The following is a 25,394-nucleotide window of genomic DNA, read 5'->3' on the forward strand; positions in this document are numbered from 1 at the left end:
GGCTTAATATTTACAAATATTAGTGTGTGTGTGTGCGCCCCTAATATAATGGCAGGGGAAACACTGATATATATATAAATAAAACAACCCAAATAGAAAATGTAGAGAACACTGAGATGTATACCGTATATTGCATTTCAGCCAAAAAATACAGAGATATTAGTTTTTGGCCATATCGCACAGCCCTAGGTGAAGTGTGTAATTTTTGGATTTTAAAATAGTTTCTCCTATCCCAGCTTAATTTGGAGAGACATAAGTAAGCCATTCGTAGGTTGATTCCTCTGAAAAGCTCTGTGGCACTTTCAAAACATTGCTATTTTTGTTTTGAGTATCTCAACTAGCATCACTGACCAATGCCATTTGGATAAAAATACTCCCATACCACTGTTCAAAAGTTTGCTAGTTGTTCATTATATAAAAGACTCTGAACAGATTTCCATTTCACCATAGATTCTCTTTCAACACAGTGAAATCTTGCTGCTAATCTTACAAACATGAGGCTGCACAGATGTGACTAGCAGGGCCTAGTTTCAAACAACATATCCATGCCACAGTGTTTTAAGACTCGAGTCAGTTTAAAAAGGAAAACAAACATTCTACATTTTGCACTCTAAAACTTTTTCCAGTAATGCTGTGATAGGTATGGCTACAGTTTCTATATTATATTAAAGTACAGGATTTCATCCCTAAAGTTCACAGATACAGGCCAGAGGGATCACAGACCTGTAGTTCTCCACAGTAACTCTGGCATCCTCTAAAACCTCACTGGACAGCAGCACGTTTCTGGGGTCCGTCACCATGAAGAAGTGCTGAGCTCGGCCCATAAACGTGCCCTGGTCCCATCGTGGTTCTTTAATGTTGATATTCAGAGGCAAATCTCCAGACATCCTATTCGATTTCTGTTAAGATCATAAATAAGTCTGGGTTATAGCGAGACTGAGAAACAGAAGATGGTTTAAAGTAAGCCATTCGTAGGTTGATTCCTCTGAAAAGCTCTGTGGCACTTTCAAAACATTGCTATTTTTGTTTTGAGTATCTCAACTAGCATCACTGACCAATGCCATTTGGGGTGGGACTGGCATCTGTTTGACTGACCAATGGGAGATGGGGGAGTGTTTGAAAACAGCCATTAATAATACTTCACAGGGCATCAGAGGAGGTAAAATCACACTCTCACACACACACAAGTCTGGTTTACTATCCTTGTGGGTACTCTCCATAGGCGTAATGGTTTATATATATATATATATATATATATATTAAATGGCTTACTCTGGCATCCTCTAAAACCTCACTGGACAGCAGCACGTTTCTGGGGTCCGTCACCATGAAGAAGTGCTGAGCTCGGCCCATAAACGTGCCCTGGTCCCATCGTGGTTCTTTAATGTTGATATTCAGAGGCAAATCTCCAGACATCCTATTCGATTTCTGTTAAGATCATAAATAAGTCTGGGTTATAGCGAGACTGAGAAACAGAAGATGGTTTAGTAGCTGTTCAAACCTGATTTGTGGGAACAAGGTAATTGGTAGACTTAAAAACAAATGATCATCTCTCAGAACATCTCTGTCATGAAGAATGTTGAACTGCAGCTATGCCAACATAGTTGACATAGTTGAAATGGTTTCAAAGGTGAAAGTAAAACTAAGAAAATGAATGGCTGGGATCATTAAAAGTAACAGCTCTTAAACCATATTTACTAATAAAAAGGACGGACCCTCTTTCTTTATGTTCATGCATATTAATTCGCTTATTGCCATGCACGCATGTAAACAATAATGCCTGACAGATGAACGTGAGATTAGCAATGCATATCAAAAGAGGAAGGACTAGCCGGGGCTGTTGGACTTGCACAGCGGTTTACTGCAGACAGTATGTAACTGAACTGTTTATTAACTAAAGAAAATGGTATTGTTTATCTACCATGGCGAGCGATATAAACCGCATATTTACTGCTATTGTAGCTAATGCTAACTGCTCTGCTGGTGCGATGTAAACTGACAAGGACATGCAAAATACCGACATTTCCTATGACATGAATTTAATTTAATTTGACCGAAGCTGTCGCCTTGTTAAGATGAGTTGTATGTGCTATTTTCACTTATAAAGTATGCAATTTAATTACAAGCAAACTCAAATCCCCTTCAACGGGCTAAAATACCGTTAGCTAGCTTCAACGTAATCTCACGTACATGAACACAACAACCATATCAAAACAGACAAACGTGCATTTTTGTTTGAAGAGTCATTCAGTAAAATATCTGACACAGACCTTGTTAAAACACCACAGATAACGTTAGCGTTCAGGTACACCTTGAAGCAGATGACCTCAGTGCTGACTGCTTTCCTCTGCGTGATGACAGGACTGAACGCACTTCCGGTCTTGCCTTGAAAATCTGCGTGAAGAGGGTTGAAATGATGAACGGGCACTTTTTGTGTGAAAAGGCGGTGTTTAGAATACATAGATCTACAGTTGGCTCGTGAGACTAGGCGTGGACGAGAGCTGCGCTGTGATTGGTGGTTGGTTCTGAAGGCGTGGCCTGGATGAGAGCTGCATTATGATTAGCTATTTGATTCGTGATTTTCCTGAGATAGGTCATTAGTAGCGCCAGCCGCCAAAGAACTTATAGTGACTTCTATACTATACTCTTTGGTAGTAGCGCTTACCTCCACAGGCTCTGAGTTGCTCTAATGGGGGATTTTTAGCTTTTTGAAAAAGTATTAAAGGTGTTCTAAGCCGATATCAGCAATTTTGCAAAACTTCAGCCAGATATCCGCCCTCCAGAAAATGAGTGACTGGCAAAGAACGTTTCTGATGGGCTAAACAAGGGCGGGCCGCTCTGCTAACTATCTTTTTAAATATATTTACAAAACATATGATTACCACAGACATGTGTAATATGTGAAAAACACCTATTTCAGTCATATGGTATCAAATATGTACCTATGGTATCAAAATAAACGCTTAGCCTACATGCAGCACTTTTGACCTTTAAGATGAGCCAACTTAAATATCAAGCTGCAGTTTTGGGATGTTACAAACAAAAACGATTGTTGGTCTTGTTTGCATTTCTAATAAAGGAATATGAATATGGTGAAAAATATGTCTAAAGCAGAAATTTACATGTACGATAGATACATAGGTTGTTAATTATTCATTTTTCAGTGGCGAATTCAGTTTACACTGCAATACAATTTTAGTACACTCAAAAACCAAATTCACAGAAAAGAAATGTTGTTGAATGACCACTACATGGCAGTATAGTGTTATGAAAGATGTTCCGATCTCCTTGACGCTCCAAAGGGGATCAATTGAAGACGAATTCACATTCAACATTTGATCAAAAGAAATTCTCAAACACGTCTAATTGCAACCATTTAATCCTGATAGATAATTTAACCACAAATGAGAAGAGAAGCATGCTGCATCTTGTTGAAATGCGCTTCATTTAGTGTTTGATGGCAACGGGCGCTTACCTGCAGACCAACGTGAGACTTAATTGGATCTGTACTTGTTCCACAAGACCACTGTTCATATAATACTCTTATGCTATGAGTGACGATTGTCAACCACTGGACCAAATGAGTTAGTGCACTGTGTCCTTCTGAGCTGCTCCACATAATCCAATCACATGCATTGAGAGGCGGGCTTAAAGGAGGCTAATATTGTCTTTGCCTCAGGTGAGGTCATGCGGCACAACATGGAGACAGGTAAAGGCATTTCACTTCATCGAACTTTGTTTTTCTTGCATTTATGCATCACATTAACAGCAGCCTAAGTAGGATAAGTAAATAAGGTAAATTAGCTTTTATTTAGGATGAATCTTGCTGGTAATGCAAGTAATTTCCTACTAACTTGTTGACTGCATCTGTGCCATGAGAATGTCTCATAGAGGATGATCTTTGCATAGTTTTAAGATCTTCTCACCCTGATTAATTTAAACTAGGCTATTTATTCTAGAGAAGTGAGACAATACTTAATCTCTGAGAATTTTGTCTTGTTATATTGTTCACTGAAGCGTTTCGATGCGCTTTACGTAACCTGTTGCTTGAGCGCTGTCCGAGGTGCTGATGATGAGGCAGCGCCAACTTCCTGTTTAGACTAACGAAATGACAACGCCAGTTTCTTTTCTTGACTATAGAATGCCTGACCGAAAACCCTAGACGAACACATAAGGGGTCAAGATGACGCGCATTGGATTCAATGGATTTTTTTATTAAAGAAAATGGATCCTGTTTCTATCGGTACAGTAAATACAGTAAAAAAAAAAAAGTATATTGGTAACTATAACCTATCTGTTTACATGAGAAATTTCGATGTGCTGACAATTTTTTTCAGATTATGTAACTATGATCCTGGTAGACAGAACCGGCCGATCTCATTCAAAAGTCTGCACTTTCTGTCCATTTGAGGGAGATTTTGTACTGCTTTCTTCTGATGGAAAGAGATTTTCATACTAGTCACCTGGACACACCTATTGACTCTTTATTATCGCAATTAAAAAAAAAATGGTACTGATATTGGTAACACATTAAAGATGCTCTATGTGATGGAACACACTTTTAGTCATATAGAAATGCCTTTTCAAAACAAAATGTGAAGGTGAAAATAAAAGTAATTAATGTAATTCTCTTGATTAATCCATTAAGAAAAAGTTTCAGGTTTTTTTCTGAACCAATAATCAAATATATGAAAATGACAGGCAACACCCTTTATGCATTGAAAAGTTTAAAAAGTAAATTTGTACACATTAGTGTTTCACATCGGCTCAGTATCTCTTGCTGTGGAAACAGTGCAACCCTTAGCTTTCCAGAAAGCAATAATTGCTGATATCACTTTACCTCCCATGGGAAATTAGTCATTGCGCGTCTGGGTTCTCACAGATCTTTTTCTGTCGTCTTGGTTCACTGGCAGGTAAAGGTGAGACATTGAGGCCTGGGAGGACCAATGACTGACTTCTGCCAAGCAAAGCTCCACTGGCAGTGAGGAGGGACTCCAGCCCAATGATCCATTCTAATCAGCAGACTTTCAACTCAACAAAAAGACCTGAGCCACTATTATACATCATCTGTTTTTGTGAGACTCTCTTCCGAACAATGCACATAAGGATACACATTGCTCTGCCACTTCTTGGATAATAGAATTTATTTATCAGCTGATTCATGAAATGATTATAATTATGTCAGAGTCCTTTGGATCGATTTACTCTGTTAAGACGAGTCACAATATGGCTTGTAATCTAAAGTGAACAATGCTGGATCCATAGCGGCTTCTTCCTGCTCCACTGCAGCACTGTAATCCTCGTGACTGGTATTGACCCACCGGACCTCTAGTTTTCCCACTCCACCCTCCTTCCCTTTAGAAGCTCAGGCCCTGGATGAGGGTTAGAGGGGAGGTCGGCACTTTGCCATGGCTCATTTGTCTGACACGGCACGCAAAGACATGACGAATGGGGCTCATCCCAGTGCCCAGCCAGGGCCCTCGGGCACTTCTACTCTACCACGCTACCTGCACAGAAAGCAGCAGCGCCAGAGAGGAGTGAGATCTTCCTCTCCTATGGGCAGGGTCATCCTCATCAATGCACCTGTCGATGGTGAGTCTTCTACAATAGTTTGCACCTTGACATGATCTAGATGCAGGTAACCAACATATTCTCATGGCAATTCATTGCTATTTTATGTTTTGGCGAATTGGTGGCGAATATGTATAATTTTGAACTCTCTCATTTGTACATTTTTGTACAATCTGCCTATGCCACTTTAGGTTTAGTGGTGGACATGAAGGCTTAGTTTTTTTTTTGTTTGTTTTAAAAAAATAATTATATGTTTTTGTAAATTTAAATGCATGCATTTAGCAGGCACTTTTATCCAAAGAGTCATACAAAAGAGGAACAAAGCAATTTGTCAAAGAATGAAATTATATAAATTCACACAAGTTCGCCAAAAAAAACAATTTTTTTATGAGATCGGGCTGAGGTAATAGTTTCTAAAGTATATTTATTCCATTTAAGGATTAAAATATAATGGTACTGTATTGGTTATTGACTAATATTTGACTTTAAAAAAATTAAGTAGTATCAGTTGATATTGGATATTTAAAAATGCTTAACTTTAGTTCTTAGTGTTTTATTTTTTTCTTAGATTAAATAAAAAAAAACATAGTTATAAACTATATAGTATCTGTTATCGGCCATAGCATGAAAATTATCTGCTTAACTATATCAACCAGATCCATATCTATAAATTGTGATATCATGCTTCCCTAGGAGGACAATAACAGTACAGCGTCGTCAAACAATGAAATTACACAAACAGGATCCTGTGATGCTTTTTAAACAAAACTGAAGGGGTTGCTGAATGCCATACAATTGTTGGCTGACATCCCTTTAAAAAACCTAATAAAAAAATTTAATGTTTAGTTTTTTAAACAAATACTTACATAAGAACATATTATGATATTATATTATATTATTTATATTATATTAATTGAAAAAAAAACTTTTGCTAAGGAGCAAAAGCATTGACAGAATCCATTAATAAACTTGTGCTTTGTATGAAGAATTTATTTTCAGAGGAACTTTCCATTTGTGTTTGATTTTGGTGCACCATAGGTGGGGATGACAGTGAAGACATCCACACAATTACTGTGGACAAAAGTGAGGATGGCAGGCTGGGCTTCAGTGTGCGGGGAGGCTCTGAACATGGCCTGGGAATCTTTGTCAGCAAGGTGGAGGATGACAGCTCTGCAGGTACAACTGATGAGGTCACAGGACTGGGATTTGCATTTGAGATTTAAGATTTATTACATCTTACAACAAGGTATGTATGTATAAGCTATTGGTGAGTTTCAAGTGAATGTGAATGTGGTTTCCTCATTCCACACTGCAGAGTTGGCAGGCCTGTGTGTTGGGGATAAGCTGGTCGAGGTGAATGGTATAAGTCTGGAGAGCATCACCATGAGCAGTGCAGTAAAAGTCCTGACAGGAAACAATCGTCTGCGCATGGTAGTAAGACGTGTGGGGAAGGTGCCTGGTATCCGCTATTCAAAAGAGAAGACTACATGGTAAGTGGGTAAAGATTTTATGTGCTCACTTGAACTTGATTTACTATTTTGTTGGTTTTTATATCAGGCTAAGCACATTCTATCAGGCTGAACATCATTTATAATGTTATTTCTGCACCACTGTCCACATTTATTTGAAGACACTAATATTGGCTAAGCTTTTTTCTTTACTGTTGTTTGTTTTCAAACTTTTTTATTAACAGAAACTGTCCATCTCCATGAAGTGTTGCTATATTAAATTAATTAATCAGAATCTGATTCTGTATGTTTTTCAATAAAAACAATATTTATTAAGGCGAGACACTGCAGGTGAATAGGGTAAAAAAAATAACTAATAGTTATCGCCTTACTTACCCAGCTGATTGATTACATTGATAATTGCACTCATTTTTGTTACTCCATAATTCAGAAAATGCTTAGAACGGACAGAAAACACTATATTTTCCAAATTTTTAGGGAATTAAAATGTTGTATATAATCAAGCAAATTATATATGAACAAATCCCTCTGTAAAAACATTCAGAATATAGACAGGAATAAAAATGTAAAGTTTGGTGTGTGTAAGTGCTACTCGAGTGGAGATTTATGGCTCAGTGTAGCCATACACTGAAACTCATTTTGAGAAAACGGCCTTTAAAAATATGTATTGTAATTGAAATCTATTGACATAATAAACACTTAACAGTGTCTTTTGGATGTTTTCTTTCCACTAGTCTTAAAAAAAACTTAATGAAAAACCAAAAAGCCCAAAATCTCAAACTTGACAGGTGCATGAAAAAACAGTGTTTTTGCCTGCAGTGTCTCCCCTTAAAGGGTAAAATACATCTGTTCTCAGTTTACATATATATATTTTCCAGGTTTTTGCATTTTTTAAAAACTTTAAATTATTGAGAATTTTAAGTCATCCTGTGGAAGTTTGCTGAAGATCCCTGGTTGTGAACCATTATTCTACACTGATGATCTTGTGACTGATGCATCATCAGGCCTCTGTACTCTGTCAATTACAGTTTTATTGTGTATCTCATATCTCATGAGATATTGTGTATCTGTGCATATAAAAGTTTTAAAAAATAAATTATTTTTATTTTCATAGCTATACAAATAAGTAATTAAAAGCATCAACATGACCTTTAGTAGTCTGCAACGGCAAGAAAAGTAGCTGTTTGTATGGCAGCTTGACCTGTCTCCCACAAGCCTGCCTCCCGGAGGTTGTCCAGATACCCTTTGACAACTCATGACAGAAAAGTGTGTTCTGTCCTTGAACATTTAGAGGTTCTTTTGGTGTTGAAATGCTGTTTTTAGGCATTTATTTGTTGCAGATTTGCTGAATGATGACTGACTGAACTGAGAAGATATAAGCAGAGCGTAGTGATGGGCTCTTTCCCCCCTGCCTTGACTAATGGGGTGGAAACCCTGTGACTCTTGGCCTTTACTTGTTATCTTTTCCTTCAGCTTCTGTTTCAGCATACAGCAGTGGTAGAGTTACTTCAGTGGTCTTCTCAGCCATTTCATTAACTGATAGTAGAGTGAGCAAGTTTATTACAGAAGCATATGTGTGTACTGAAAGTTTGTGTGTGCTTGTGTATAACACTGGATTTTTACTTAAAGGTGAAGTGTGTAATTATTTATATTAAAATATTTTCTCCTGTCGTAACTTAATATGGAGAGACAATTATAAACCATTTGTAGGTTGAAGTGGAAACTCTGTTTTTCTGTGTCATATTCAACATATTTTTTTGATCATGTTTGAGTTTGGGGGCTGGTTATCTGTTTGTCTGACCAATGAAAGATTGGGACAATTCCGTTTGGCGATGCTGTAGTGCAGAAATTAGTTTGGGGTTGGTAAGATTTTTAAATGTTTCTCTTAGTCTCTTATGCTCTTATGCTCACTAAGGTAATTTGTAATTTAAATGTAATTTATTCATGTGATGGCAAAGCTGAATTTTCAGCATCATTACTCCAATCTTCAGTGTCACATGATCCTTCAGAAATCATTCTAATATACTGATTTGCTGCTCAGGAAACATTTCTTTTAATCATCAATGTTGAAAACAGTTGTGGTGCTTAATGTTTTAATGGAAACCATGATGTTTTTATCAGGATTCTTTGGTGAATAGAAAGTTAAAGAACAGCATTGAAATCTTTTGTAACAATTTAAAAGTCTACACTCTAAAAAATGCTGGGTTGTTTCAACCCAACTTTGGGTCAAATATGGACTAACCCAACTTTTGGGTTAAAAATGTAATGTAAAAATTTAACCCAACGGCTGGGTTAGTCCATATTTGACCCAAAGTTGGGTTGAAAAAACCCAGCATTTTTTAGAGTGTATGCTGTCACTTTTAAACAATTTAATGCATTCTCACTAAATAAAATAATTAATTGCTTGTAAAAATATACAAATATATGTAACAAATGCAGGGTAGATCTGATCCACCGAAGGATGGTAGTGGAAGAAAGCGGTCGCACACCTTCAGAGGCCAGTTCAGATGGAGCCCTGCGCAGAATAGTGCACCTTTACACAACCTCAGATGACTACTGCCTGGGCTTCAACATCCGCGGTGGCAAAGAGTTTGGCCTGGGCATCTACGTCTCAAAGTAAGACATAATGACCGGGGATTTGAGGGATACAACTGTTGCCTAGATGCTATGATCAATTGTTGAACTTTATTAATGTGATGATTTGTTTAATTTTGTGATAAGGCTGGACCCTGGTGGCCTGGCAGAGCAAAATGGAATTAAAATGGGGGATCAAATTCTGGCAGCCAATGGAGTGAGTTTTGAGGACATCACACACAGCAATGCAGTAGAAGTGCTAAAGAGTCACACTCACGTGATGCTGACTATCAAGGTGAGAATAACCAAAACATTAGCAATAGACCTGATATTTGACCCAAAACACACACACACAGTTTTACAATTAATTAGTAAGGAATGTCCATTTTTAATGACAAAATGTACAATTTTACATCGGTGTGTACATCTTAGTTTATCAGGAAGGCAAATTTTAGTTTTTAGTTTAGCAAGACAAATGCTTTCCAAAGTCTTTTTTTCATATTAATTGCCACCATAGCATGTTAAACAACAGCCTCTTATTGCGTCTGGGAGTGAGAAAGCATAGCAAAGCAGACAGATGGCATTTAGCCGTCACATTCCTGGTTGCTCGCTTTACTCAGGCAGAGCTCAGGTTCCACCTGTGAAAAACAGCCAGCGGGTGTGCATTATTCACCAGGCCTTGGGGATCAAGTTATAATCAGCAGAAAGCCTCGTTTTATGGCCTTTTCTCATTGCCCCCATGGCAAGGCTCTATCGAACCTGCAGTGGTGCTATAAGTATATAGGGCTGCTAAATGCCTGCTTTGTTAGCTATTGATGCCAATTTGTGGTGGTAAGTATGAGCTCTGCTGGTGATAAGTGAAGTGACAATGTGAGAAAATGTCAGACAAGGATCAAAACATAAGGAGAAAGGGATGTTTTTTGAACTGTGCTGCAGTTTGTTCGAATCCAGCTCCTGAATGACGTCACTGTCGTAACACGTGACTTACTTTCCTGCAAGGCAGATCAGGCTGCCTCCTACCATCATCTTAATGATGTTCAAGCTTAATGATGTTCAAGCTTAATGATGTTTTGTGTTCATGGAGTAACAAACTAACTGTGACTTCATGAGAGCCCATAGTGAGGTCAGTGTACACCTGGGGCATCAGAAATGAGGTCATATCCACCTGACTTGACTGGTGGAAAATGCTGTTTGAAGTCATTTTTAGGCTGTTTAGACTTAATTTGCACAATGAATTATTTCTAACACAGGACTTTGAACTTGCATGCAATGTAATTAAGGCTGTGGCTCCTTTTCTCACTGCGATTATGTCTTGTGTAATATCCTGTCCTAGGAGGCTGGCCGATATCCTGCTTACAAGGAGATGGTGGCGGAGTACAGCTGGCTTAATAAATGTATGTAAACGATACCTGCAAAGTGCAAACCTCACTATTTAACATCTTATCTGTTCATGGATAGGTTGTTTGCTTGATGCAACCCACTCATTTGCACTTATATCTTATAGAGACGCAATTTTCATAATTAAATTGATGGTGTGCACTGGGACGGTCCATCTCCAGATTAAAACGGAATACCAACCGGCCACATGTCAAGCCAGATTTTTTCATTGCTCTCTGATTCTCTGTTTTCCATTTAATATGTATGGCAGTGTCTGAAAATAGCCACAGATTAGATCTTAATGTTCACATTCAGATAAGTCGTCCGGGAGTGTGCATGTTTGTAACATCATGGTGATTCAGGGGTATTTAGGTTGCAGGACAGAAGCTCAGGTATTTCTGCTCCATATTTAACACTAGTGACATTGATATATTGTTCATTCAGATGTAAAAGTACATCAGGACTTTCTTTAATATTTATGAGGCTTTTGGCTGCCATGTCTGTTGCTATATTTGTTATGCTTATTTATTTTTTTATTTTTTATTTTGCAAATTGCAGTTGTTATCCAAAAAAGCAATTTCTATCTATTTAATGCATAAAAAATCATTTTGTTTGTATAAATGAATGTATTTAGGTGGACCCAGATAGATAGATAGATAGATAGATAGATAGATAATCTATTAAAATATATAATCTATAGGCAAATAAATAAATCATATTTTGGGCTTGAGTAAATATATTAAATGAAAGTCTCTATTTTTCCCCCTTAGTGGCTAATGGAGACCAGCCCTCTTCCTCCCAGGGTTCAGACTCCTACTCCTCCACTTCCTCTCTCTCCTCTGGGACGCCGGTCAGCTCTCTCAGTGGCCTCTCGCAGGTCATGTTCCCTCCTATATTTGGCTCAGAGATGGTGGATGTCTGTATCTCCACCGAGGACCGCTCACGCCGGCCCAGCTCTGAACGGATAGAGACCGCCATGCAGACTGACCCGCTGGAACCTGACACCACATCAAAATCTAGTAGGGTCATAAACACAGAAACCAGCCGAACGGTTGGTGAAACTGTCCTGTTAAAAGACACAGTGATCCGCAGTGGGACTGCCAAATCTCGGACAAGGACCTTCTCTGCTGGGGATAAAGAGACTCTGGACTCTCCTAAAACGGCAGTCCTGATGGCTCTCAGCAAGCCTCGGAAACCCATCCGCCGATCCCAGAGTCACATCACTGTGTCAGGTACAGTAAGGCTGGTTTGAAGAGATAAAAAACAGTCTGTCAAAAGGCTGTGAATCAAAATGAGGTGAGCTGCACAAGGCCGTCCTCTGTTTGTGTCACTGATGTAACTCATAACTCAGTTGTAGTGCCGGGGCCCAAGGTCACAACCAGATCAGTGATGAGGATCTTGGGTTATTTGATACACACACCATGCTGTGGAAGCTCCGCTCAGAATAGAAAATGTGTTGTCGAAAACCAGCAATTGATCTTTAGAGTCACACTGCTACGTCTGTTTGTCAAATATATAGCAGTGTGCTGCCATTGCATCTCTGCATTTAAAATAACTTGGTTGAATGCATAATACATCAGCATTACTGCATGGGATCTTCCCGTGAAAGATTAACGGTTCAGACTGGAGAATCTGATGCCTTGCTAAATGTATGCTCAAAATCCACACAGCAAAGTGTATATCATCGTGTTTTATTTACCAGGCTTAATACCTCACACTGTGGAGATAAATGACCGGAGGGTTTGTGGCCTTTAACAAATACATTCAATCACAGCTTAACATAACAAGCTCTTCTTGAGTGAATCTCACGGAAACATGTCCAGGTCGTATTTCACCCCAAATCAAAAATAGAAAAATAATAACATGCAGAAGAAAAAATAGATATCATGGCCACAAATTAAGAATTTGTTCCCACAACTTATTAATTCTTTACCAAGTTGTATTAAGTTGTTCTCTCATGGTAGTTAAATCATGGTCATGTTGAACTATTTGTTCTCTTGTTTTAATTTAGTTAAATTGTCGATAGAAGAACACAATTTAAGAAGAACCAATTAATAAACTGTGGAAACAAATTGGCCACAATATCTAGATTTTTTTTTGCCAGAATGTCATCCGTGGGGCTCTGTACATTTCCCTCAGTTGTCGTTAATGTATGCTGATGTTTTTATTAAAAAAAAATGTTTTACTTGTTTGTTTCCTCATAAAATTTTACAGAAATAAAAATGAAATTTAAAAATGTAATGAATAAAAAATAAAAGGCAATAGAACATTCACATTATAGCAATTGCAATATGGTCCTAAAAGTAGGTGATACCATTTATATATATATATTTATTTATATTGTGAAAAATGACTCCATTATGTCCATGACAGACTTTGTGAGAATTCAGAGTAGCTGTTTTTTATTTTGTATTTTATTTCGCAAATTGCAGTTATTATCCTAAAAAGCTATTTCTATCTGATTTTTTTAACCAAAAAGTGCTCTCGACCTGCAGTGACCTGGGGTTAAATGACTTTCTCGAGGACACAGTAGTGATGAAACAGGATTGTGATCTCAGGAACTCTCCAGTTTCTGGGTCACCATTGCTCAGGGCTTAACTTGCAACCTTTGCCACCTATAATACATGAATTTGATCACTTGGGCATGTTTAAGTTTTATTTATGAACATTTATTTATTCAGTATATAATTTAACTCAAACTTCTTTGCCAGGAGGTCACTCTTTGACATGTTTATGCTTGAATGTTGAGCAGAGGACAAGCAGAAGAAAAAGAAGCATCAAAAGGACAAGGTAGAGATGGAGGGAAACACCCTGCAGCGCTCCAAAACCTTTGTCAGCTTGCTCTTTAAAAGCGGACGCAGGAGGGAAAGGTCGTCCTCCAAAGACAGGAAGGACAAAGGGACAGGGGACGGACACAGAGGAAGATCCAAATCCCCGAAACATTTAGATAACGAACCGGGTGAGTCCACATTTGGTTTAACAGACTTTGATGAGGATCACTTTCTGTCGATACCAGGGAGTAGCTGAGGAAGATATTTGCATTTGAAAAGCCAGAAAGCAGCATAATGAGTTTTTAAAGAGGCTAAATCAGAGAGCTGCTTTGCTGTACACTGTTCCGCAGTAATTCCCTTGGAGTGGCCTTGAGTCCATCCCCTGTGGTTTTGCTCAGCTAATGATGAATTGCATAGCTGCCTTCTATACAGTGCCTACTGCAGCAAAACACAGAGTCAGAAACTTAGAAACGCATTGAAAACTCCAAGCTATATCACAGCTTGTCAGCCAGTCAGATTTGCCAATGTCTTTTTGTATTTTTGTAACATTTTAACCTTGTAACATTACAATTTATTGTACATATTTGCAATAAGTTCACTCTTAAAAATGGGGTTTTCGCAGTGATGCCCTAGAACAGTGTCCAAACCTGTGCCTGGAGGGCCACTGTCCTGCAGAGTTTAGCTTCAACCCTAACTAAACACATCTGAACCAGCTAATCAAGGGCTGAATCCAAAATCGCTCCCTATACCCTTGTTCGCTATTCCCTACATTAGGCCACTAATACAGTTCACTTGAAGGAGTAAATGAAAACAAGTCAGTTAATTTGGGCACTGAGTTCACCGGGAGGACTGCCGCTTTTGTAGAGTTTGTGCTTGTTGTTTAATAATTATTTGAAACTGGCAAATTTGCAGCTAAAGATAGCAAAAATGATTCCATTATTTAAGAAGTGAAGCAGACAGGGTCCAGGAAATTATCCACCAGTTTCTATATTGAGTGTTGTTTCTAAAATAATAGAAAAGTGGTGTTCAAGCAGATTTATGAGAATTGAAGTAAAAAATAAATGAATTTATGATTTTCAGTCAGGTTTTAGAAAGTCTTATTCAACTGACACTTGCTTATTATATTTAACAGATTTTATTAGGAAAGAGACTGATAGAGGAAACGTGGTATATTTCTGCTGGATCTGCAGAAAGCTTTTGATACTGTTAACCATTCAATATTATTAGACAAAGTAAGTGCTCTTGGTTTTTTTATGTACAGTAAAATCTTGGTTGGCTTCTTATCTAACAGGGAGAGTGCTGAAGGTAGACGTGGGAGGGATATGTTCTGAGGGTAAAATTGTGAATAATGGGGTTCCGCAGGGCAGCGTACTTGGTCCACTATTGTTTTTATCATATATAAATTATATTCAGGCTGCATGTGAGGGAAATATGTTTTTATATGCTGATGCTGCTGCTCTTTTAGTCACAGATATGGAGACTGGACGAATTCAGGAGAAATTATGTGAGGAGCTTGTTAAGGTGAAGGAATGACTGACTGAAAATAAGCTTTTTATTACATCTAGGTAAATCAGAATCCATTCTCTTTGGGTCAAATTATAATTTGCTTAAGGCAAAGAACTTTAAAAAGTTAATCCTAGAATCAAATACATTGCAAGATATACTAGTTTTTTAGTGAACATTTAAGGGTGCTTGCTATAGGACTTGTTCAATGTCATTTTGAGTATGCTTGTAACTCTTAGATGATTGATTTATCTAGTATGTGGATGGCAAAATTACAAAAGTCACAAAACAAACTGTTGAGATTAGTTTTAGGATTACAATGTTTTAGTCATGTGGAAAATAGACACTTTCAGCAGCTTGGATGGTTAACTATTGAAAAAAGATTGGCACTTCTGAATCTAAAAATGGTACATTCAGTGTATTTTAATTCTTATTTTTCCCAGGTTAAATTAAGACATGGTTATTTTACTAGACAGAGCATTATGGATCTTCATTTATGCAGGTTTAAGACTTTGTATGGACAAAGGGCTTTTGCGTATTCAGGTGCACAGGAGTGGAATAAGTTGTCTTTGGACAGGGTTTTAGTAAAAGAGTGAAGAAAATGTTTTTAGATAGGCTGTCTTAAATTTGACAGATTTGGATTATTGTACTGTTGTGAAGATTGCCTCTGTTGTGTGTGTTTGAGTGTGAAAATTATATTTATGTTTTGTAATTAGTATGAAATATATACCAAAAATGCCTGTCGTCACTAAAATTGTTTTCTTAAATCAAGGACCACAATGGAAATATGCCTTCTGGCGAGACGCAACAATTCATTCGCCGCGTGACTCTCACAGTGCATTATGGGTATTCTCTAGCTGTTGAGCATACATCAGTTGTTATTGCTGTGCATTGTGGGATTGAATGAGTGCACTCGATAATGTCCAATAAGGTTTCAGACACCACTAAAAATGCCTGTCCCCTCAAATGTGTGCCCTATTTAAGGGTATAGGGGCAATTTCGAACACAGTGAAGGTCTTCAGACTCACTAGAAACTTTTAGGCAAGCAATTTGGATCTGGTTGGAGCTAAAATCTGCAGGACGTTGGCCCTCCAGGAGCAGGATTGGACACCCCTGCCATAGAATAAATATTTTTAGTTCCCCAAAGAACCTTACAATGACCTTAAAATATTTTTTTTTCCTGCTGTGAGGAACATTTTAATAATCTAAAGAACCTTTTTCCATAAAAACCTTTTGTGCAATGGAAGGCTACAGATGCCAAAACCATAGATCTTTAAATGAGAATTGTAGACTGACTCTAGCACTTGTGTCCTCAGGTAAAGAGCGGGGTCGACCCATAATTAACCTGTTGAGTTCTCCCAGAGAGACTCGTGCTGGTATGAGGGAGCACAGCCCCATCCCCAGCCCAGAGACCATGGCCATGTTGGAGGATATGGCCTGCAAGCTGCTCAACGCGGATGAGGTGGCGGCTGTCATGAGACACTGTAAAAGGGTGAGTTATCTAAATGTCTGCTGGGTTGGAAAAATGTCTCAATTATGACTTTATACACGACAAGTTTACAGGTTTATTCTTTTTTGTTTGTTTTTAAATGTTTATGTGGATAACTAGAAAAGGCATCTGAATTCTACAGTACACTGTAAAAAAAAATTTTATCCTAAAAACGTCTTTCAATGTAGGCAATGCTATGGTTGTCCTGATAAAGCTCTTGAAGTACTGACAGACCATATTACTTCATTACTTCAAAATTGTATTTGTATTGACAGTTTGTGAGCCCTAAATTGCAAGAGTGTTTTGTGCTTTAGACAAATTTGGTGAGATTTAGACTGTCTAATCCCTGTGCTGGTGACTAGTTCACATTATCAGGACTAAATCGCTGAACTAGGGCATCTCCTCCTGTAGTTTCTAGTTGAGCGTGTGGTTGAGGATCTGGTGCGCCCCCTGCTGGCCATCTTGGACAAGCCTGAGAAGCTTCTGCTGCTGAGGGAGGTTAGGTAAGGAGTGTTAAAATGTCAGCCTCTGAAATGCATATATTCATATATCTCCTGCACTACTCATGCAGTCACTTACTTTACTTATATTTGGAATGTTTTAATTTAGCATTCACTTTCTTTTATGTAGAATGATCATCCCTCCCACAGATCTGGGCCGTTTTGACAGTATGGTTTTGCCCTTTGAGCTTGAAACCTATGACATACTAAAAAAACGCTCTGGTAAGAAAACATTTAACTTGAAACTTAAGCTTTTTAAATTTTCAGTCAAAAGTTTAGATACCTACTAATTTTGTATTATGGATGTTTTCCATAAATTAGAGTAATAATACAACTCAAGTAGAAGCATGGGAATTATATAGTGACCAAACAAACAAACAAAGCAATATTTTAGCTGAGCTTCTGTCAAACAGCATCCTGGGATGATTTTAATAACATTTAACAAATTCATATATATGTTGAGCACTTGATGCTTTTCCTTGATATAAATCGTCCAAAAAAATAAAAATAAATAAATATAAAACTGTAGTTTTGTAAAGAAATTCATAAGAAAAATCTGGATTTTAATCTGAATCCAGTGTCATTAATGTGAATTATTTATAAAGTGTTTTTGTGGTTCCCCAGTAAGGTCTCCTGTCCTGCGTTCTCCTCGTCATGGTGGAACACCCCGTCGCCATCTAATAACTCCCATCCCAGGTAACCTCCTTCTGGTGTGAACTGGAATCCTATTTCTTCATTTCTCTTGTTTTTACTCATCCATTTTTCAGTGCTGTGCAATGTCCTTCAGCTGATCCCTGTAGGAAATTATATAACCAGAAGACACAAAATCTCCTCTGAACCAGCTATTTCATATCCTGAAATGAATGTCTGACTGTATACACTACAAATTTCCTGTTGCTGATATTTAATCCACACACACAATCCCTCTCATCTAAAACCCTTGTTACTGTACACTACCATCACTTTTTGATAATAATCCTGTGCAGTTGTAAGCTGCCATTTAGGACACAAATGCATAATTTGCAGGATGCCGAACATGCATCACTGCCAAAAGAAGATAATCTGTCTCTTATTGCCATATAGCCTGCCTGTTTCTTTCTGCTGCTGACACTGCATGACCTCCTAACCTCTAACCTTAGAGTGCACAGTGCCCGCTGTCATTGTCCACAGTGTTGGGCTGCAATGAGCCTCTGACTTTTGAATGGAAGTTGTTTCTGAAATGCAAGAAAGGCGCCTTGCATTGTTTAACCTTCAAGCGTCCACCCACGCAGGTCTGAGGCTTAATGCAGCTCCTTTGTAATGTCCACAGAGGAGTAATTCAAAACTCTCTGTGCTAGAGGCCCCTGAAATCTGAGCGAGATGTGCGTGTATGCAACGCCACACCGCTGCTTACTCAATGGATATGAATGTGTGATTGTCGCTCACATTTCTGGATGAAAGGGAAAGTGTGTGTGAGGTTTCGTAACATCTGCACTGATTTAAGGAGATGTAAATGAATTCAGCTTTTATACCATTTATATGTATGTTCGTGGGAGGAGGAACTCTTTGAGTCTGAATTCTCAGTTGTATTTATATACCTATAATTTTACCTATATGGTACTATGTTACAATAATGAAATCAGATGGCAATACCATGTACCTTGACATCCAGCAGCCCCCAAAAATATTTTGACATTTTAGCCACACTTACGCAGTTAGGAATAGTTGACCCTGGGTCATTCTAAACCCCGGGTAAACAGAAGCCTGTATATTGCTCTGAATGGACTTTTCGGACTAAAATGGTAGGAACAAATCAGTCTCTTCTTAACTCAAATATGAGGGCTGTGATTGGATGTCTGTTGCTAAGCATCTAGCTGTAATATTTCAATGGCGCAAAAGTGGTGCTAACCCTTCACAAGAGACAGGTTTCATAATTTCAGGTAAAAGTGGTGCTAACACCACTACTCAGAGCTGGGTAGTAACTGATTACATGTAATCTGGATTATGTAATCAGATTAAAAAAATCAAGTACTTGTAATAAGAGTATATTACGTTTTATAATGCTCATAATCAGATTACAGTTACTTTTTATGGATTACATTACATTACATTACATTACATAATATGCACACAATGGCAGTAAATTATTAATAATTTATTGGTTCTCCCTAATTGTTCTTTTTCTCTTTTACATTTTCCTTTCTAAAAAGCCTACTGTTTGTCATGCTATTTAGCTTTGACTATATTCACAAAATTGAATGGTCATGAAAATGTCATAAAAATAATTTTGCAATCCATGCTTCTGAACCTCTCAAGCAATTAGTCCATATATGAAAGAAAGGGATTCCCAAACGTTTTTGTCAGCTAAACCCCTTTGACATTAAATATTTACTTTATATATCTCTCAGGAAGGTAATATTTTAATAATTTAACACATTCGCATATTTACAGTTCAATGTGTCGTGCAGGTAAACAAATGAAATATTATTATTTTTAATGTTCAAAGTTTAAATAATTTATTTTACATTTTTATGATTTACTTAATTATTAGCTTTTTATCAACTCACAGACCCACTGCAGCTCTTACATTAAGCCCAGTTTGGGAAACCCTGGTTTAATGTAATGTTTGATTACATTTTATGATGTTGATATAAAAAGGGAATATATTTTCTCTCTCTGCGGTTTTGTATCAATATTGTATGTTTAATGGCAAGATTAAAACAAGTTGGATAAAAAGTTATCTGAAAGTAATCTAAAAAGTAGTCAAAATACATGACCTAAAATGAGTAACCTAGATTGTGTTACTAACTACAGTTTTCATCATGTAATTTGTAATCAGTAATGGACTACAATTTGTAAGTAATCTACTCAGCTCTGCCGCTACTAAAGGCTGGAATACAGTACATGACTTTAAAAATCTGAACATATTTTAAACATTAGGCATCATACAATTTTCAACGTTGTAATACCAGACTTTAAAATCTTTGTGATCACAGCAAACTCACGCAGAAATGTGTGCCTTGTATCTAGGAGATGTATGATAAATGAAATCAATACCTGTCCTAAAATCAGCTCAAAATATCAAACATGTTTGATATCCTCTGACTGGATGAAATCTGAAGCTATGAGTCTGTCACCATCATACACTATGTGATTTTCTTTGAAATCAGTCAGCTCAAATCTGCTGACTGGTTTGAGTTTTGGCAACTAGCATCAACTTCTCCTGGCTGTAAATCAGGGCAAAAATCTAGGCAAAAATCGTGTAGTGCATTCCAGCCTTAAATGACAAGTCTCTAACGTTCCTTTACCCTTTAAAAGTGGGGTTTAGAGTGATGATAACCTGCGATTATGCTTAGAATGTGTGAGAAATGGTTTTAATATCCCCTTGAATCACAGATTATCGGGGTGGATTCCACCTTCAGCCGGTACAGGATCTGGAGAGAGAACGGCAGCTCATCAAAGATCTGGAACGGATGCGTTTGGCAGGTTTACCGACTGGACGGCTTCCTCCTCCTCGAGCTTTCACACCACTCTTGGATGTACCAGTGGACACTTACATCACAGACTCGCTCCGTAATCATTCACTGAGTCCTGCTCGGCCCAGCTGGACACACTCAGAGTCTCCTCACGGCACGGAACGCATCGGACGCTCCCCCCAGAGAAGAGACAACGGTGTCCTCAGGACATCACACCATGACTCTTTATCCAGCAGGGGTGATTCTATCCCAGTGCGAGGGAGATCCCCTTATAGGAATGGTCATCGAATGAAAACAGACAAATCCCAGAATGGTAAAGAGGTAAAGCATACCGTAATGAGTGCACACCGCCGGAGTAGGACACCATTGACCCAGGTTTTTGCGCCCAGCTCGGATCAGGACTGGAAAGAACCAGTGAATGGACATTCAGACAGCCAAGAAACCCCACCAGAGCAGGAGTATGAACTAACCACAGTTACTATCTCTAAGACCAAACAGTCCCTTGGTGAGTTACTCGGAGTCACTGTATTGTGGCTTTGTGGCAACGTTTCTCAAATGACAAACATCCCATTTCTCTCTGACCAAAATAACTTGATTATATATTTATGAAATGTTAATACAGCTTGGCTATGTAAAAGTTGCCCCCACAAAGCTAGGGTGTTTTGGGTGGTTGCCAGGTTGCTCTGCAGTTTTTTTAAATCATGTTGCTATGTGGATTATAGAATGTTCTGGGCTGCTTGGTGGTTTCCAAATTCCCACACTCAAGCCTCTATTATATTTTGATCCATAGACATGGTTTAGGTCCCTCCTTCATTGTGAATCATGACATTTGTATCATTCACCAGGGAAATATGATCAATTTGATCACTTAGAAAAGTCATCTCTCCTCATACTCAAAAAAAGGCCAATTATTGTCGGTAATATAAACAGCGCTTGATGAGTTACATACCAAAGTTTAATACTTAGGGTTAGAGTTTGTTCAGATCTCTGTTTGTGAGTATGAGTAATAGTATGACTAAAGCTTGTTAATACAGTAGATTTGCAGAGCATGTGATTCATTCTGGACCCACAATCAAAAAAGGCACAAAAGCTGTCTTTAAAAAGGCCTTTAAAAAGGTACTAAGATGTACACTTTTGGTACTAGTACAGTATGTACCTTTAAGGTACTAATATGCACCTTTAAAGCTAAATAAGGTACAAAAGTGTACCTTTTGAAAAGGTACTACCCCAGTAATGGCTTTTGTACCTTTTTTCTGAGTATGTAGCGTACACTGACAAAATAAGAAATAAGAACTTTGTGGGAAAAAGACCATATAATCACTGATAGATTAGTATTAAAGAAGAGATTCTCCTTCAGTTATTCTTCTCACCTCACCAGAAGATGGCAGTGAATTGCCCAGTGAGATAATAGAGTGCACTCCCATTCAAGAAGGTCTATAATGGTCCTGGAGAAAGCTAAACGTTTTTATTTCTGTTCATCTTAATGACACATCTGCTGACATCTCTAATATGTTTTGTCTAGACTGGAATCAGCATCTGTTACTTTTATGGCACAATTAAAATATCAGTTTTCCACATCCATCCAAACAAAAGGCCTACAATATAAGAATATAAATGGTGTAGATGAATTGGTTATACAGTGTTTGTTTCATGCATATATAGAGAGTTGAAGTCATCATTAACATGTGGATGGCTAGATGATTCTTATTATTCTTTTTGCAGGAATAAGCATCTCAGGTGGGATTGAGTCAAAGGTGCAGCCAATGGTGAAGATAGAGAAGATCTTTCCAGGAGGAGCAGCATCTACTAGTAATGTTCTGAAGGTAACTGATCCTCATATAGACTCATCTACAGTAGGCTAAGCAGTGTTGCAGTCTAGACAAGGCTTATTTGAAACAGAACAGAACAGAAGTGTGACTAGGTTGAGTCCGACTCTAGGCCAAGACCAGAAGAGAGTCAAGTTCACATGTTTCTGAGTCTATTACAAGACCAAGACACTGACAATATGGCCTTGGACTCTGACTTGGGAGCATGTGGACTCTGTCTTGACTCTGGTCTTGGTCTCAGACTTGAATGAGCTGGTTTGATCTATAACACTGATGCAAATTATGCACAGGGCATCATGTGTCCAGTGAGTGACCAACCATTGTTTGATTTTTGAGCAGGAAATTTTTTAAATCGAACAAGACAAAGTGGAATATGTTCTCAAGAGAAGCATCTACTGCAACCAAGTGTCTCACACAAACACCTTTTTCAAATTCTATACCATTGCTGCAAATAATGTATAAGGATATTGCTGGTAGGATTCGTCCTAGCATTATTAGTTGATGAATAGTGTGTTTGTCACCCAATCATTATTAGGAAGGTCTGGTAATGATCAATGGCTGCAGGCCTTGTGATTTCTGTTTTGGTTACAGCTAGCACTCAGTTACGTTAGCTGAGCGCAGAGGCATTTTATATGCTTAAGTGGTACAACTCATTCATCACTGATGGATTACATCAACCAGACCACAAAACACAATATTTGAGTCAGCTGCTTCTTTTTAAGGAAGCTTTCTCCACATAACAACACATGCTGTACATCTCTATTGGAAAGACCAGCTTGGTCCAGGCTGGTTTACTCTGGTTAGTTCTAGTTTGGTGCTGGTCTTGCTGGTAGACCATGATGGAGCTGGTAGATCAAGCACGAAGCTGGATGTCACACTAGTCATTTCAGCTGGTGTACTGTACAAACATTTTATGTACCACCGTGTCTACACAACATCCAGGTCTTTGCATCTGTAAGAAATGAGGCAGAATGAGGGCAAAAGGTCACAGAAGTTGAGGGCACGATACCAACAGCACCTCTGTTACCCAGCATAAAAGGTTAAAACCCTGGAATCCCATGTGTGTATGTACACTTGTGTGTGTGTTTGTCAAGAGAAGCCGCATCCTTGTCGATTACAGCCTATCAAGTGACAGCATTTCCCTGGCCTGCTCTGAGAGGCTTGTGTTGCCACACTCAGGAGATCTGGTGTCAGGCTCAAAACCCCTCAGTTGCCAAGAACATCCACTCATCTCTGGCCTCCAGCTGGACTTGGTGTGAAAGACTAGAGGGTATTTCCATTCATACCAAAGGCTGACTAATTTACATTCCACTCAATTCACTTGTTGTCTCACCCTGAAGCCGCGAGAGGCTCTTCAGAACGGCTATCTTCACTGAGCTCTGCAGATTAACAGGCCTGCAGAGGGAAAGTGTGGAGCGCCCTGTTGACATGCTTCCTGTTCCTGTTGTCTAACTGATAACTGTATTATCTGAGCGGCAAGTATGCTCCAGCAGCATGGAGGTCAGGTTTCTGTCACCCATTGTCTGCAGTCACATCCCTCTTATCAAACGTTGTTGACACGCATGGCAGATGGAGGTCAGGTGTTGTGTATGTGTTGGGGCTCCATAGAGTCTGCTCTTTCGGCTCATGTGTAATTAGTCCAGCACTCTCTTTTCCATTTTAATTATAGTCTGTTGTGTTGATCTTGATAGTCATTCTTCAGCTTATAAATACAGAGGGCTTCAGTTTAATAACAGAACTATATTTGGGCATTTTCTGGAGAAAATGTCAAGGGTCTTGCCACCACAAGGGGGCTTGATAACTTTCCCTGTATTTGCTAAGCCATAGGGTGTTCTGAGTGGTTGCTAGAGTGGTGGTTGATGACATGATGGTTGATGATATGTTATATATCAAAAAAATTGCAAGTAACTTTTAACCTGCACTGTCTGGCCCAAATTTGTGAATTCAAAAGCCATGCAATCTGAAAATATTTGAAAATATGTTTCTATTCCGCTGTATGAGCGCCAAACACATTGATTTTTACTCTTCCCTGAGTCATCTTCTTTCTCTCTCTCTCTTCATGCACACAGTGATGTACTCTGCTATCCGCTGATAAATGACTCCGCTTGTCCTCTGAAACCATAGAAAGCTTTGGTGATTTGTTTTTAGTCAAAAAGGCAGATAGCATACAAAAAAGACTGATGATGTCCCTGCGGTCTCCTTCATGTAAGTGCTGTTTGAAGAGAATGTCAGCTTAAACAAATCTTAGGCCCCTAAATGGCCATAAAGGGACACAAACAGAGTGTGTTGCATTAAGTATAATGTTTTGAAATACTCTTAATAATGCTCTTAAGTAGTTCTTGTGTTCTACTTTTGGGTTCACTCTCCATGACTGGAATAGTCTTAGCCATGCACGGCTCATCTGTAAGGGCAGGTGGGGCCAAAAATATTCACCCAAAACATAGACCTCTGTATAAACTGAATAAATAATAAACTATAAATGTGTTCAGCATTCTGCAACAAATATTTTCCAAATTTTCTTGACAATTTTAAGTCATAAAGTGCGCAGGATATATTCATCGCAAGCTTCGGCATGTACGTAAAATGATACTCAGTGGGGCAGTTGTGACAGTGCCCTCCCGAACTGCAGCCCACAAATTTTAAATGGTAAATCTGTGGTGAAAAGTGGAACTGCAGCACGCTCTAACAGCCATTTGGGCAGTTTTGAGCCTGCCCTGCTTCTTTTCATGTTACCTTATCTTGCTCCAGATCAAGACAATATCAGTCAGCTTTAGCTATATGTGTCTGCATCAGGTCAGTAACTAGCTGACAAGTCTGTTTTTCCTATGTGGAGTAGTGTTTTAAATGAATAAAAGTGTT

General features: G+C 38.4%; 2 protein-coding genes across 2 annotated transcripts in view; one reads left to right on the top strand and one right to left on the bottom strand.

The window, feature by feature from the left end:
* The window catches only part of LOC107708462 (sideroflexin-1-like), a 6,969-nt gene extending 6,070 nt beyond the window's left edge, over positions 1 to 899 (bottom strand). The window contains exon 1 of the mRNA XM_016512706.1: positions 724 to 899. Coding sequence (XP_016368192.1) covers positions 724 to 887 — 164 coding nt within the window. The 5' untranslated portion in view covers positions 888 to 899. The remainder of the gene's footprint in view (positions 1 to 723) is intronic.
* Positions 900 to 3,678: 2,779 nt separating this feature from the next.
* Positions 3,679 to 23,987, top strand: LOC107708383 (uncharacterized). The gene is made up of 16 exons (XM_016512582.1): positions 3,679 to 3,709; positions 4,914 to 5,592; positions 6,610 to 6,747; positions 6,887 to 7,061; positions 9,762 to 9,909; positions 10,948 to 11,008; positions 11,762 to 12,223; positions 13,744 to 13,950; positions 16,582 to 16,757; positions 17,166 to 17,257; positions 17,385 to 17,476; positions 17,879 to 17,950; positions 20,630 to 21,214; positions 22,432 to 22,532; positions 23,715 to 23,788; positions 23,876 to 23,987. The coding sequence occupies exons 2-16, from the start codon at positions 5,409 to 5,411 to the stop codon at positions 23,985 to 23,987; spliced, it is 2,679 nt and encodes an 892-aa protein (XP_016368068.1). The 5' UTR covers positions 3,679 to 3,709; positions 4,914 to 5,408.
* The last annotated feature ends 1,407 nt before the right edge of the window (positions 23,988 to 25,394 follow it).

This window comes from Sinocyclocheilus rhinocerous, unplaced genomic scaffold (assembly GCF_001515625.1).
Source record: "Sinocyclocheilus rhinocerous isolate Xijiao unplaced genomic scaffold, SAMN03320098_v1.1 scaffold295, whole genome shotgun sequence".
NCBI classification, from domain to species: Eukaryota; Metazoa; Chordata; class Actinopteri; order Cypriniformes; family Cyprinidae; genus Sinocyclocheilus; species Sinocyclocheilus rhinocerous.

Bases quoted from the DNA above. Each gene is read 5' to 3' on its own strand.
- LOC107708383 (XM_016512582.1), top strand. From the start codon at position 5,409: ATGGCTCATTTGTCTGACACGGCACGCAAAGACATGACGAATGGGGCT. The intron at 7,062-9,761 runs GTAAGTGGGTAA...TTTTGTGATAAG, and splicing joins TCAAAAGAGAAGACTACATG to GCTGGACCCTGGTGGCCTGG. The intron at 21,215-22,431 runs GTGAGTTACTCG...TTCTTTTTGCAG, and splicing joins TAAGACCAAACAGTCCCTTG to GAATAAGCATCTCAGGTGGG.